This window comes from Sapajus apella, unplaced genomic scaffold (genome assembly GCF_009761245.1).
Source record: "Sapajus apella isolate SASKATOON/1434 unplaced genomic scaffold, GSC_monkey_1.0 scaffold7, whole genome shotgun sequence".
Classification (NCBI taxonomy): domain Eukaryota; kingdom Metazoa; phylum Chordata; class Mammalia; order Primates; family Cebidae; genus Sapajus; species Sapajus apella.
Genome location: NW_022436947.1, coordinates 1259847 through 1275680, shown reverse-complemented (window position 1 = coordinate 1275680; position 15834 = coordinate 1259847). Strand labels below are relative to the sequence as shown.

Here is a 15834-nt window from a genome sequence, read left to right as displayed (position 1 = left end):
CCAGCTAATTTTTCGTATTTTTAGTAGAGACGGGGTTTCACCATGTTGACCAGGATGGTCTCGATCTCTTGACCTCGTGATCCACCCGCCTCAGCCTCCCAAAGTGCTGGGATTACAGGCTTGAGCCACCGCGCCCGGCCCGTTTTTTTTTTTTTTTTGAGACTGAGTCTCGCTCTGTTGCCCAGACTGGAGTGTAGTGGCACCATCTCAGTTCACTGCAACCTCCGCCTCCCCAGTTCAAGCGATTCTCATGCCTCAGCCTACCAAGTAGCTGGGATTACAGGTGCGTCTCACCACACCAGGTGGCTAATTTTTGTATTTTTTTTTTGAGACGGAGTTTCGCTCTTGTTACCCAGGCTGGAGTGCAATGGCGCGATCTCGGCTCACTGCAACCTCCGCCTCCTGGGTTCAGGCAATTCTCCTGCCTCAGCCTCCTGAGTAGCTGGAATTACAGGCATGCACCACCACGCCCAGCTGATTTTTTGTATTTTTAGTAGAGACGGGGTTTCACCATGTTGACCAGGATGGTCTCGATCTCTTGACCTCGTGATCCACCCGCCTCGGCCTCCCAAAGTGCTGGGATTACAGGCTTGAGCCACCGCGCCCGGCTAATTTTTGTATTTTTAGCAGAGATGGTGTTTTGGCATGTTGGCCAGGCTGGTCTCAATCTCCTGACCTCAAGTGACCTGCCCGCCTTGACCTCCCAATCTACTGGGATTACAGGCGTGAGCCACTGCACCCAGACCAGCCTCCTCTTTACAGATGGTGATATGAGATTCAGGGAAGTGACATGAACTGCCCAGTGTTCCTAGCTGTATTACTTAACCTCTTTAGCAAACTTAACCTTGAGCAAGTTACTTAACCTCTCTGGGCTTTGGTTCTTTTATTTGTTAATTAGGGATAATGAGATCTATCTCCGTGGGTTGCTTTGACAATTTTTTTTTTTTTTTTTTTTTTTTTTTGAGACAGGATCTTGCTCTGTTGCCCAGGCTGGGGTTCAGTGGCATGATCTCAGCTCACTGCAGCCTTTACCTCCTGGGCTTAAGTGATCCTTCTACCTCAGCCTCCCGAGTAGCTGGTACCATAGACATGAGCCACCATGTCCAACTAATTTTTGTATTATTTTGTAGAGCCTGGGTTTCACCTGTTGCCCAGGCTGGTCTTAAATTCCTGAGCTCAAGCGATCCTCCTGCCTTGGTCTCCTCAAGTGCTAGGATTATAGGGGTGAGCCACAACACCTGGCTAATTTTTTCTTTTTTTTTTTTTCTTTTTTTTTTCTGTAGAGATGGGGGTCTCCTTACATTGCCCAGGCTCCTATTGGCTGATTCTTGCCCAGAAACTGGCTCTCTGGTGCCCATCCCTATCTTTTCAGGACATCACATCTCAGCGTCAGTAGCAGAGCTGATAGGTTTCCTTTCCAATAAACCTATGTGACTTGTCATCCTTCTGATAGCTGTTATAGAAGGGAATGTAAATAAGTTCAGGTCAATGCATGGATGACAGATTTTTGTTTTGGTTTGAGAGAGAGTCTCTGTCACTCACGCTAGAGTGCAGTGGCACACTCTCAGCTCACTGAAGCCTTGACTTCCCGAGCTCAGGTGGTTCTCCCACCTCAGCCTCTTGAGTAGCCGGGACCACAGTTGTATATCACCATACATGGCTAATTTTTGTTTCACCATGTTGTCCAGGCTGGTCTTGAACTCCTGGACTCACGTGATCTGCTTGCCTTGGCTTCCCAAGATGCTAGGATTATAGGTGTGAGCCACTGCACATGGCTGAATCACAGATTTATAAGGGGTTCTAGGAAAGGAGAAACTCTTCAGGTTACCTCTCAGTCAGGGGGAAGGCAGTGCTGTGGTGCCATGTGGGAGGAGGAGCCGGCATCACAGACTGGCTAGGGTTAAGCTGTTCTCTCCCTGGTCTTTTGGAAGGAGAGCGTGCCTGTGTCCAGTTACCAGCAGGCAGGAATTCCTGTGGACTTGAAGAGGAAGATTGCGCGGCTGGGGATCAACATGCTCCTGAAGATGGTGAGCTTGTGGGCGGAGCAGGCTCAGGCCCAGCATGTGGTCAGCTTGCAGATAGGGAGTGGTCAGGGACTCTGGCTGTCTGGGTAGGTAGGAGAGCCAAGCAGCAAGCTGCCAGGTTGAGAAAGTCTGTTCTAGAAAGGGTGGAGCCTTCCATAAATGTCCATATGTCCACAGAGTCTGTTAAGTACTTTTTTTTCCCCTTTTTTGAGATAGAGTCTCACTCTATTGCCCAGGCTGCAATGCAGTGGCAAACTCTCAGCTCACTACAGCCTCAACCTCTTGGGCTCAGGTGATTCTCTCGCCTCACTCCTCAGCTTCCTGAGTAGCTAGAACTACAGACATGAGCCACCAAGCCTGGCTAATTTTAAAAATTGTTTTGTAGGGACAGGGTCTCAGTATGTTGTCCAGGGCAGTCTCGAACTCCTGGGCTCAAGTGATCTTCCCACCTTGGCCTCCCAAAGTGTTGGGATTATAGGCATGAGCCATTGCTCCCAGCCCCTTAAGTACTTTGTCAGTGGCTCAGGCTCCGTGTGCTGTGGGAAGAAGGGTAACCATGATGCAGTTCTGCCGGGGTTACCTGTAGTTTAGTAAACAGCTGAGACAATATCATATTTTAAATGCTGCTTTGCTCATTTGCTCAGCAAATGTTTATTGAGCACCTACCAGGTGCCTGGCACTGAATTAAGGTCTGGGGTTACAGTAGTGAGCAAAACAGACACAATTACAATGCTCATGACATACTGTTCATTGGGAAGACAAGTGACGATGAAGTAAATGATTTATAGGAGTAAGTCCAGGGTGCCAAAGGGTCATTTAGGAGGGGCCTGTGCCAACCCAGGGATTCACTCAGGAAGTGGCTCCATCTCAGCTGCAGTGTGAAGGTCTAGGTGTCACTGCATAAGGACAGGAAGCAGGGAGTTGTCCAGAGAGAACAGCCTGTGCTGAGGCCTGGGGTGAGCTACTGCATGGTGCCCTCGGAGAGACGAAAGCACTTAGTATGGCTTGGAAGAGAGTATTAAGGAAGGGCAGTGATTGCTGAGGCTGAGGAGGTGAGAGGGGCCTGATCACGAAGGATCTATTAGTCTGTGAAAGAGTTTAGACTTTAATCCAAGGGCAGATAAATTTATTTTGAAGCTTTTTGCCTTAACTTTTGAAAACCAAAATAATATTTCAAAAAATATTTTGAAATTTAAATATAAAGTGCTCAGATCTTAAATGATGCTTTGTGAATTTTTAAAAAGCATCCCAGTGCCCAGATTAAGACATAGGAGAGTTTTGGCCGGGCTCAGTGGCTCGTGCCTGTAATCCCAGCACTTCAGGAGGCTGAGGTGGGGATATAGCTTGAGCCCAGGGGCTTGAGACCAGCCTGGGCAACATGGCGAAACCCTGTCACTACAAAAAAAAATAAATTAGTATGTGGTGGCAGCATGCCTTTTGTCCCAGCTACCCCGGAGGCTGAGGTGGGATCACCTGAGCCCGGGAGGTGGAGGTTGCAGTGAGCCAAAATCATGTCAGTGCACTCCAGCCTCAGAGACGCAGTGAGACCTTGTCTCAAAAAAACGAAAAACAAAAAAAAGGACATGAGAGTTTTAGGCTGAGGAATCCCCTAATTAGGAGGGCTGTCACAACCTCATGTCTGCTGTGGAGTTGGAGGGGGGAGGGGGAGACGAGAGGCAGGGGAGCCAAAAGGTAGATTTGATTCTTGGACATTTAAACATGTTCAAGTGTTCCCACCTCCTAAGAACTTTTAGTAGGTTTTGTCTTTCCCATATCTACCAGTGAGGATTCTGCAGGCCTCCCCAGCTGAAGAGGAGCCTGGCCACATCTGGAGGGAATTCTTTGTTTCACAAAGGCCAGAGCTGTGGTTTACCACAGGGAGGTTTTGTCTACTGGGGACACCTGGCAATGTCTGGAGACATTCTTTTTTTCTTTTTTAAGCCGGGGTTTCACCATTTTGAGCTCCCGACCTCAGGTGATCCGCCTGCCTTGGACTCCAAAGTGCTTGGATTACAGGCGTGAGCCACCATACCCAGCCGATGTCTGGAGACATTTTTGGTTGTTATAGTTGGGGGTTGGGGGTGCTACTGTCACCTGTTGGCAAGAAGCCAGGATCTTACCACCCCAGTGTACAGGGACGGCCATTCTCACCCGCAGCAATAGACTGAGAAATCCTGGGCTGGAGGGATAGAGAAACTTACAGGCACAGGGACAGGATTTGGTGGTGCTTCTGTGGGAAACCTTCTATTTCCTTGTGAACTAAGAGGGGCCATTGTTCTCTACTGGGAGTAGGATGCAGAGGGTCATGGGACAAGAGGTTTTTTTTTAATTTTTAATTTTTAAAAATTATTATTATTTTTTTTTAATAAAAAAAAGATAGGGTTTCAACATGTTGGTTAGGCTGGTCTTGAACTCCCGACCTCAAGTGATCTGCCTGCCTTGGCCTCCAAAGTTCTTGGATTACAGACGTGAGCCACTACACCCGGCCGGGACACGAGGTTTAAAGAGAACAGAGAGGTTTGAAATTGCTGCCCTAGGACTAGAAAGAGCTACTTGGGGCCGGACGTGGTGGATCATGCCTGTAATCCCAGCACTTTGGGAGGCTGAGGCAGATGGATCACCTGAGGTTGGGAGTTCGAGACTAACCTGCCCAATATGGAGAAACCTCCGTCTCTATTAAAAAAAAAAAAAAAAAAAAGAGCTACTCAGGAAATGTGAATGGTTGTCAGGAGGCATCAAGCCATCTTGGTGTTGGAGAGGCAGAGGGGTATTTTGCCTATCTGCAGTGTAGCCTGCAGGTTAGGAGCCCAGAACAGGATTTGTCTGGGTTCAAATCTCAGCTTCCAGTTTACTAGCTGGGGGCAGAGGGCAGTGTCTGGGGTAAGCTACTTAACCTTTGTCCTCAGGCTTCTTATCTTTCAAAAGAGGATAAGAAGTGACTTCCTCATGCGGTCACCATGATGGTAAAGGAGTGGAAATTCCTAAGAATCCGCAGTGAGCCCTAAGCCACACTGGTTATGGTGGCCATGGTTGGTGCTAATCATGACCCAGCATTGTTAGCAGCTCCCATGCAGGAGCAAAGGAAGATCTTAGATTGTTGGGGGTCTGGTCTTCCTGGTGGTTGGGACAGAGGACAGTAGTTGAAGGGACAGATAACAGGAATGGGGGACAGGGTTGAGGAGATAGGGAGGAAGAATAACCAGATCTCAGAGGCAAATAATTGAGGTAGGGAGGACCCAGGCATGTGGTGAGAGCTGGAGAATGAATCAGGAGTCAGAGATAGAGCTGTGGGTGGAGGCACGTCTGGAGTCCCCACAGCAAGGGTGCTCGGGGCAGGTGGCATCCTGCAGGCTGACAGCAGGCAGGCACATGCACCCAAGGCTGAGAGCCGTGCCGGGGGTGGGCTCAGGTAACTCTACTCCAACCCCAGGGCCTGTGGGATGGGGAGTCAGCAGTTCCCACCCTGCTGGCTCCTGGAGAAGTGGTATTGTTGGGGCACATCCAGGTTTCAGTTAAGTAACTGCAGTGAGAACCCGGTAGCGAGAGGACTTTGTCCACAGGAACAGGGCTCCAAGGGGGACAAGGGGGAAGTAGCCAGGGGAGAAGCAGCATGAAGCAGCACCAGGAGTGGAGAGAGGGTGAGGGGCCTCCAGCTCTGGGGTCAGGATCCAGGCATGAGACCCTAGGTAGGACTGAGGGCAAGTTTCCAGAAGATTCAGAACTTTAACTTAAAAAATTGAATTATAACAACATTCAATAAAGTGTATAGATCTTAAATTATGCTCAGTGAATTTTTAAAAGTATACCAGGCCAGGCATGGTGGCTCACGCCTGTAATCCCAGCACTTTGGGAGGCCAGGGTGGTTGATCACCTGAGGTCAGGAGTTCGAGACCAGCCTGACCAATATGGTGAAACCCCATCTCTACTAAAAATACAAAAAATAAGCCAGGTGTGGTGGCGCACGCCTGTAGTCCCAGCTACTTGGGAGGGTATGGCAGGAGAATCACTTGAACCCGAAAGGTGGAGGTTGCAGTGAGCTGAGGTCACACCGTTGCACTCTAGCCTGGGCAACAAGAGTAAAACTCCATCTCAAAATTTCAAAAATGCTTTTTACTTTGAAATAATTTTTCTTTTGAAAACTTTAACTTAGCTTGTCTTTGTACAAATTCTGAGCTGACATCTAAACAGGGTCTATAGGACATGTACCTCTTTGCGGCTGTGATAGATTACTGGGAGATTATTGTCACCCTGGCAACTTTCTTTCTGTGTGGCTTGGTGGTGCTGTGGGGGCGACTCAGTCATGAGCAGTGTGATCTCCTTCCAGATATTTGTGGATAACTTTGTGCACGCAGACCTTCATCCTGGAAACATCCTGGTCCAGGGCGCTGATGGCCTGTTCTTGAGTCAAGAAGCGCAGCTGCAGCAGGCAGACGTCTGTGACAGTCTGGTGGTGGCCATGCCGTCTGCCCTGTGCCCGCTGCGACTGGTGCTGCTGGATGCTGGCATTGTGGCAGAGCTGCAGGCCCCTGACCTGAAGAATTTCCGGGCAGTTTTTATGGCTGTGGTGATGGGGCAGGTGAGACTCACTGGGACCACAGAAGTTGGCATGAATTTTCCTTTAATTAAAAAAATGGGCTGGGCGCATGGTATGTGCCTGTAGTCCCAGCTACGGGGGAGGCTGAGGTGGGAGGATCACTTGAGCCCAGGAATTCTGGGCTGTAGTGCGCTGTGCCAATCGGGTGTCCACACTAAGTTCGGCATCAATACGATGACCTCCTGGGAGCAGGGGACCACCAGGTTGCCTAAGGAGGGGTAAACTGGCCCAGGTGGGAAACGAAGCAGGTCAAAACTCCCATGCTGATCGGTGGTGGGATTGTGCCTGTGAATAGCCACTGCTCACCAGCCTGGGCAACATAGTGAGACCTCGTCTCTTATTTAAAAAAAAAAAAAAAAAAAAAAAAAAAAAAAGGGCCACCATGGTGGCTCACACCTGTAATCTCAGCACACTGGAAGCCTGAGGCAGGAGGATTGCTTGAGCCCAGGAGTTCAAGGCCAGGCTGAGCAACATAGGGAGACCCTGTCTTTATAAAAAATAAGAAAATAGGCTGGGCACAGTGGCTCACATCTGTAACCAGCACTTTGGGAGGCTGAGATGGGTGGATCACTTGGGGTCAGGAGATTGAGACCATCCTGGTCAACATGGTGAAACCCATCTCTACTAAAAATACAAAAATTAGCTGGGCATGGTGATGCACACCTGTAGTCCCAGCTACTCGGGAAGCTGGGGCAGGAGAGTTGCTTGAACCCAGGAGGTGGAGGTTGTGGTGAGCTAAATCGAGCCATTGCACTCCAGCTTGGGTAACAAGAGCGAAACTCTGTCTCAAAAAAAAAAAAAAAAAATTTAGCTGGGCGTGGTGGCGTATGCCTGTAATCCCAGCTACTTGGGAGGCTGAGGCAGGAGAATCGCTTGAATCCCGTGGGGGTGGAGGTTGTGGCGAGCCAAGATGGTACCACTTCACTCCAGCCTGGGCAAAGAGCGTGTTTCCTGTCTCAGCCTTTCAAGTAGCTGGGATTACAGGCATTCCCCACCACACTCGGCTAATTTTTGTATTTTTTAGTAGAGACGGGGTTTCACCATTTTGGCCAGGCTGGTCTTGAGCTCCTGACTTCAGGTGATCTGCCTGTCTCGGGCTCCCAAACTGCTGGGATTACAGGTGTGAGCCACCACATCTGGCCCTTTTTTTAAAATTTAAAACAGCAAAATGCAGCCAGACGCGGTGGCTCACACCTGTAATCCCAGCACTTTGGGAGGCCGAGGCAGGCAGATCACTTGAGGTCAGGAGTTCAAGACCAGCCTGGCCAACATGGTGAAACCTCGTCTCTACTAAAATTGCAAAAATTAGCCAGGTGTGGTGGCGGGCACCTGTAATCCCAGCTACTCAGGAGGCTGAGGCAGAGAATTGCTTGAACCCTGGAGACAGAGGTTACAGTGAGCTGAGATCACGCCACTGCACTCCAGCCTGGGAAACAGAGTGAAACTCCGTCTCAGAAATAAAATAAAATAGCAAAATGCAGGGCAGTCTCTACCTCCAAGAAGGCAAATGCAAAGCTGGGGCCTTAAGCTGGTTTGAAAATGTCCCCTGGGCCAAGGTTAAACGCTGAGGAGCAGTGCAGTGGGGGTGGGGCATTCCTCCGTATAGGTTTGGGCAAAAGGAAAAAGTCACAGTCCAAGGAGGAAGAGCCAAAAGCAAGATGGCAGAAAAGTCAGGGTAAAGTGTGCTGAGATGAGAAGACACTTGGGCAGTGCATTCAGGTTTATGCTCGCTCCACTCCAAGTCCCTTTTCTGTTGCTCTTCCAGGGCCAGAGAGTGGCTGAGCTCATCCTGCATCATGCCCGGGCAAGCGAGTGCAGGGATGTGGAGGGGTTCAAAACCGAGATGGCAACGCTGGTGACCCAGGCCAGGAAGAACACCATCACCCTGGAAAAGGTGGGCAGATCACTTGTGGACAGGGGCTGGGGTGTCCATGCCTGGCCCTGGGGCAGAGCAAATCCTGGGTCTAAGGGAGACCTCTTTATGCAGAGTGTGAGTTTTAAAGCAGAAAAAGAACACCTCACATCTTCCAGGCATGAGGAGGTCCAGTGAAGCTCCTGGCGCTCAAGGGTGCCTCCTTGTCCACTGACGTTTATGGGGCTGCAACTCCTTCCTCATCCAGAGGTAGCTGTTCACTTGGGGACAGCCAAGCACACAGAGAGTGAGGACTGTGGTCTCCAAGCAGCCAAATGATGTGTCCAATGTGCATGTCCCTTATTTAAACCCAAGCCAGAGCCTGCTTTGTATTATATACACAGTTCTAGCAAACATGACTGTTTTCTCCCCAAGTTCGTGGCCACATTAGCAGGAATGAGTCAGACAAGGAATGGCCACTGGTACACTGGCCCTGCTGATCTAGTCTATCCAGGTGTTTTTTTTTTAAATTTAATTTTAAAATTAATTTGATGGAATCTTGCTCTGTCCCCAGGCTGCAGTGCAGTGGCGCGATCTTGGCTCACTGTAACCTCCACCTCCTGGGTTCAAGTGATTCTCCTATCTCAGCCTCTTCAGTAGCTGGGACTACAGGCGTGCACCACCACACCCAGCTAATTTTTGTATTTTTTAGTAGAGATGGGGTTTTACCATGTTGGCCAGGGTGGTCTCAATCTCTTGACTTCATGATCTGCCCGCCTCGGCCTCTCAAAGTGCTGGGATTACAGGCATGAGCCACCACGCCTGCCCTTTTTAAAAATATTTTTGAGATGGAGTCTTGCTCTGTCACCCAGATTGGAGTGTAGTGGTGAAATCTTACTCACTGCAACCTCCACCTCCTGGGTTTAAGTGATTCTCCTGCCTCAGCCTCCTGAGTAGCTGGGATTACAGGTGCCTGCCACCAGCCTGGCAAATTGTTGTAGTTTCCGTAGAGATGGGGTTTCACCATGTTGGCCAGGCTGGCCAAACTCCTGACCTCAGGTGATCTGCCTGTGTCTACCTCCCAAAGTGCCAGAATTACAGGCAGGTGTGATTTTTTGTGGTTGCTGCTGGTTGGGGTGGACGTGGCTCAAAGCCTTGTCCTCTGAAGGCCTCTGTGACTGAGTCCTGCGGTGGGAGCTGGGCTTGTGTTGAAGTAGTCCTTTCCTAATTTGTCAGAGGGTCCCTTTTGCGCTCACTGGTGTATGTGTGCCCTGGCGGGAGAGCAGGGTGGGATGCCGGGGATGAGAATGTGTGGGTGTCGGGAAAGTAGCAGTTTTGGAAGGCTCTGTGGTCTGCATTAACCTTTATTTTGTTTTTCCAGCTTCATGTGTCCAGCCTTCTCTCCAGTGTCTTTAAGTTGCTGATGACTCACAAGGTGAGGGCCAGTCAGAGGGAGGGGTCTCTGGGGAAGCTGGGATGGGGCAGGACTGGATGGATGGACACGGGGCAGTGGGAGGTGCTTCTATTATACACATACATATATTTTTTTGAGGTAGAGTCTTGCCCTGTCCCCCAGGCTGGAGTGCAGTGGCACAACCTCCGCTCACTGCAGCCTCTGCCTCCCGGGTTCCAGTGATTCTCCTGCCTTAGCCTCCTGAGTAGCTGGGATTGCAGGCAGATGCCACCACGCCCGGCTAGTTTTTATATTTCTAATAGAGATGGGGTTTCACCATGTTGGCCAGGCTGGTCTCGAACTCCTGACCTCAGGTGATCCACCCTCTTTGGCCTCCCTAAGTGCTGGGATTACAGATGTGAGCTACCGCGCCTGGCCTACTATATGTTTTGAAAGCATTTTTAGTAACAAGTCATTTGAAACAAGTGCTTTGTGGCACAGTTAGTCTGTGTATCTGTCAAGTCAGTGCAGTCTAAGTATCTGTGACATCTAAATGTAGAAAAGTGTATTTAAAAATGTAGAAACATCCTACCTCTGGCTTTTCATGTCCTTCCCTCCTCGGTTCACATTCATGATGCCTGTGTTAATGTAAGTCATGCTTAGCTCTTTCCTGGTAGAATGAAGTCCTGGGGTCCAGGGACCACTTGAGAGGGTCATGCCTTGTGTCCTGGTGCTTTCAGAGGCCCTGGTGGGACTGTTGTGGCCCCTGCCTAGCTGCTGCCGTTAGAGGGAGCTGACCTCATGGTTCATGTTAGCCTGTGCCCCAGCTCTGTCGCCTTGTCATGGAGCCTAGTCTTGGGCACTCTTTAAGGCTGCTGGCCAAGGGCAAGCAGTTTTGAGAGTGGAGAAGGGAGGACTTCATCCAAAGATGGCCTTTTCCATCGTATCTCTTGAGGTTTTACAATCTAAGAAGGAAATGTTTCATGGAGGTGGCAGCATTTGGCAAGAATCATAACATAGAAGTAAGGGCCAGAAAGGAGCTTCCTGTCTGCTCTGGCCCCTTCATCCTGCAGTGGGTGTGCTGGAGGGCAGGTGGGCAGCTCATCTGGTCGACCTCACAGCAGAGCCAGGCTTCGTTATAGGACCCAGGACCCAGGCCAGGTGCTGGCTCTGCTGCTCCCATAGCACTCTGCAGTAGCCACACTCTTGGGACTAAACTGAAACACAGACTGAAGGGCCCCCAACAAGTGATGGAAGCAGTTAGGGCCCCAGGAGCGTCGGGGAGCAGTTAGGGCCCCAGGAGCGTCAGGAGCAGTTAGGGCTGCCACTGGCGCGTGTGTGAAGCTCACCATCTGGGAGAGGCCAGGTGCTTTCCACACACACCTCAGCTCAATCTCAGGACAGTACCACAGGCCAGTAGGAGCCCCACTGTTTTGTCCCCACCAGGAGATGGAGGACGGAGGTTAAATACCCACGTCCTATGCATGGGGAAGCCACGGTCTAGACCCCTGTTTCTGTCACTCCAGAGCTTGGGTTGGCTTTTTTTTGGTGGGATTTTTTGTTTGTTTTTAGTTTTTGGTGAAAAACCTTTTTGTGCTTTCCAAAACTTTTGACAAAGTTCTGTTGTAAAAACAGCTTAAGTGTTGCCTTTGTCTTTTTTTTTTTTTTTTTTTTTTTTTTGGGGAGGGGGTTTCGCTCTTGTTACCCAGGCTGGAGTGCAATGGCGCGATCTCGGCTCACCGCAACCTCTGCCTCCTAGGTTCAGGCAATTCTCCTGCCTCAGCCTCCTGAGTAGCTGGGATTACAGGCACGCACCACCATGCCCAGCTGATTTTTTGTATTTTTGGTAGAGACGGGGTTTCACCATATTGACCAGGATGGTCTCGATCTCTTGACCTCGTGATCCACCCGCCTCGGCCTCCCAAAGTGCTGGGATTACAGGCTTGAGCCACCGCGCCCGCCTTTGTCTTAGGGTTAAGCCCCAACCATGCTAGCTAGCGGCTCAGAGGAACAGGCATGATCGCGCAATCTTGGTCGCTGAGAGCACAGGGCCCGGAGCAGGCAGATCAGGCTTGCATCAGCCCCTTTGCCCAGCAGTGCTGACCCGTGCCAGCCGTTTCCAGTCCACGGGGCCTCCTCAAGGACCTCCCAGCCCACAGAGGGCATGGTGATTGCACTTATAGGGCTGTGCTGTCGCCCCCTCTCCTTGCCCTATGGTACCTCACTTAGCTATGTAACATTTATTGGTATCCAGTTTATCCCCTCAGTGTTCCAAGAGGCAGGCACTAAAGCCAAGAGGCTGAGCAGCTCGCCTGTGGCCACGTGGCTCAAGCCCCTGCCTGCTGCTGGCTCCTCCTGCCTCGGTGGCTCCCTCTCAACATCTCCCCACGCAGTTTGAGGCACGGTGAGTGAGGGGCCTTGAATGTTTGCTGCTGCTGCTGCTGTTCCCAGGATGGAAGAGCAGACAGAGGCCCTAGGGAAGCTACTGCATTCTGAGCACTTCACTAGGCACTTAAGTTTGAAAACATACTTTTTTTTTTTTTTTTTTTTTTTGAGATGGAGTCTTGCTCTTGTTGCCCAGGCTGGAGTGCAGTGGTGCGATCTTGGCTCACTGCAACCTCCGCCTCCTGGGCTCAAGTGATTCTCCTGCCTCAGCCTCCCTACTACCTGGGATTACAGGCACACACCACCACATCCAGCTTATTTTGTATTTTTAGTAGAGATGGGGTTTCTCCATGTTGGTCAAGCTGGTCTCGAACTCCTAACCTCAGGTGATCCACCTGTCTCAGCCTCCCAAAGTGCTGGGATTACAGTCATGAGCCACTGCGCCTGGCCGCCTGGCCTCCAGCTTTTGAACATATGCCCCGAAGTGGGTTTTCTGGATCATACGGTATGTTTTTAGTTTTTGAGGAACTTCCCATAAGAGCTGTACCATTTTCCATGCCCACCAACAGTATACAAGGGGTCGTTTCTCTCATCCTCACCAACACTTGTCCTTTTCTGTTTTGTTGGTAGTGGCCATCCTAATGGGTGTGAGGTGCTGTCTCATTGTGGTTTCATTGCTTTTCTCTACTGGTTCATGATGTTGAACATCTTCTCATATGCTAGCTGGCCATTTGTATATCTTCCTTAGAAGAAATCTCTATTCAGGTAGCACTTAATTTTTTTAAATAAAGTATTTGACAGTAACATAGAGGTAAAAGAATCTAATAATCCACACCAAGAACTCACTACCCAGCTTCAGAATGAAAGCATTCCCAGAGGTGCTGGAGCCCTGGGTTCCCACCTGGACCAGAGCCTGTGTGGCCCAGGAGCCAGGCTGGAACTCCACAGCTGCTCATGGGAGCATGCTGCTTTCTCCCAGATCAGCCTGACCCGCGAAGACCTTCCAGCCCTTAGTGGAGACAAACACTCTTTAATTTCTAACAAAGAATATTTTCCCATCAGTCAACCTTCCATTTCTTGACCTTCTGTCCACCTAAAGAGCAGATTCCTGTTCTAGGTTTAAATATGCCTCTATTCCTTCTTACCCAGTGGCCTTGGGCAAGTCATTGAACCTCTCTGAGCCATAGCTTCTTTCTCTATAGAGTGGGGATAATGATGATACTTTTGAAGAATAGTTGAATAATCCATGTCAATTGCTATTACTACTAATCTGGCTCTGAAGGGGTAGCTGTGCCCTTTTTGAGCAGTCAGTTGTGTGTTGTCTCTTAAAAAGCCTATTGTAGGCCAGCTGACATGGCTCCTGCCTGTAATCCCAGCACTTGGTGGGGGCAAAGGTGGAAGGATTGCTTGGGCCCAGGAGTTCGAGATCAGCCTCATCAGCATTGCAAGACCCTCTGTCTACAAAAAAAGGGTCCAAGTCTCAGGAGGCTGAGGCAGAAGGATCCCTTAAGTCCAGGAGTTCAAGGCTGCAGTGAGCTATGATCTTGCCATTGCACTCCAGCCTAGGTGACAGTTAGACCTTGTCTCTAAAATAAAAATATATACATAAAGGTTACTGTAGATTCTGAAGAATGACCTGTATTTAAATGTATGGTTTCTGGGATGTGTGTGAAAGATTTATTTGGTCTTCGTTCATACACACATGGACACAAACCTAGAAAAGTATGTGCTGTACCCCTAGATTTTTCCTTAGCGTATCTAGTAGATGGGAGGTTGGGCAAGCAGCGATGGTTGGGGAGATGATATGGTAGAGAAGAGAATGTCAGGTAGATGGTAAACATCCCGTGGGCAGGTCTGAGGGAGGCTGAGAGTGGACAGCATGGTGCTTATCCAGGACACACGTCCCTGTATCGGCAGGTTCTGAGATGAACTGTTCTGTTTTCTGTTCCAGGTAAAGCTTGAGAGCAACTTTGCCTCCATTGTGTTTGCCATCATGGTGCTGGAGGGGCTTGGCCGCTCGCTGGACCCCAAACTGGACATCCTGGAGGCAGCAAGGCCCTTCCTCCTCACAGGCCCAGCGTGTCCCCTGTGATGGGGCAGTGGGCCTCTGTGGGCCCTTGTCAAGAGCTGGAGGCCGCTCCCAAGAGCCTCTCCTGTGGCAGCTGGGATGTTTTAAAAGTGGGACACCAATTCCAAATGTGGCCCTCCAGTGGTGGAAGGCACACCGTGGCTTCTCCTCTGCTTGGTTTGAGGGTGTGTTCAAAAGCTTTGGGCCAATTAGGGAGTAAAAGGGAAGGGGCCTATCCATTCCATTGTGGAAGCTGGGCTAGGTGCCAGGGACACTCTCGTTCAGGGAAAATGTTCTGCAGAGGAGGATGAATAAATTTATTTTGTTTTCCTGTTTTTCTCTTTTCTTGACCTGCTATACTCCCCGGTCAGGTGGGTCCTGCTGGTAGTTCCCAGACTTTGATATTCAGGTTTTTGACCCATGGTACATGCATCACCCCCCCACAACACACACAATTTATGTATAAATGTCATGCAAGTGCTCCCTGCCAGCATAATATACACTTAGGGCAAATTTCATTATACTTCAAATTATCTTCTTGGTAATTTTTAATAGTTTTTGACAACTCCTTGCTAACTTACTATGAGGTAAAACAAAACTGATGAACGTGGCTGACACAGTGGGGACATGGGCAGAATGCCTTGGCCACTTCCTTAACGTTGTCCTGGGCTCACATGCTAGTCTCGAACTGCGGCTTCTCTGCTACAGTGTCTCTGCCTGTCCATGTGCAAGCATTAATTCTGAATATGAACATAGTTAATATAACCAGTACATCCTCTTCTCCATGGCAGCACCTGGCGACACACTTGCAGTGACCACCGCCCGCCCCTCTCTGCCAGGGCCAACCCCGGGCTTTCTTTCAGAGCTGAGCTGATGTGGCTGGGCGGCAGACCAGGAGGGCCCTGGGGTCAGCCTGGAGGGGAATATTTGTAAAGCTTAATTTCTCTTTTTTTTTTTTTAGGTAAAATCGCATTTTATCTCTGCACCCTGATAGATTATGTCGCTCGTCTTAGAGATCACTAGGCAGAGAATGGAGTCAGGTCCTTGTGCTCTCTGAAAGTCCTGCCCTGACCACAGGACTAGTTTCTTCCATTCTTCCCTTCTCCTGGATAAAGTTGCTCATTCCTGTCTCTTAGGGAGCAGTACGGTTTAGGTGCACAGAGATTCCTTTGGTGCAGTTTTTTCCAGAGAGGTGATGTTATTTTTTCCTTCCCAGGTCTTGAGGAGGCATTCAGAGCAGGTAGAGAGGGTTGGGATGCTCCAGATGGCTGGGAGGAGGCACTCCAGCTGGCCACACAGCCGCTTGTGCCAGTGCACATTCAGGTACAGTGTGGAGGCAGGAGAGGGACAAAAAGATGGCACACTCCTGAACCTATGCCAACACAGCTGGGCCTTTCCTTAAAGCCAGTGGATCGAATCAAGCCATTTGTGGCCTGTATTGTCTATTGCTGGGTACGAATCATCCCAAAATAGAGTGGCCTAAAACCGTAGGATTTATTGTCTCTCAATTTCTGTGGG

The 15834-nt window shown here is 49.8% G+C and overlaps 1 protein-coding gene across 4 annotated transcripts in view; it reads left to right on the top strand.

Moving 5' to 3' along the window:
• Window positions 1-14651, top strand: part of ADCK2 (aarF domain containing kinase 2) — a 20002-nt gene extending 5351 nt beyond the window's left edge. For 2 of the 4 annotated variants that reach the window (XM_032275810.1, XM_032275808.1), the window contains 5 exons: window positions 1932-2027; window positions 6349-6600; window positions 8384-8512; window positions 9852-9905; window positions 14200-14651. In XM_032275810.1, coding sequence (XP_032131701.1) covers window positions 1932-2027; window positions 6349-6600; window positions 8384-8512; window positions 9852-9905; window positions 14200-14340 — 672 coding nt within the window. In that variant the 3' untranslated portion in view covers window positions 14341-14651. The remainder of the gene's footprint in view (window positions 1-1931; window positions 2028-6348; window positions 6601-8383; window positions 8513-9851; window positions 9906-14199) is intronic. The other 2 variants (XM_032275811.1, XM_032275809.1) reach the window with 2 other exon arrangements.
• Window positions 14652-15834: the final 1183 nt, after the last annotated feature.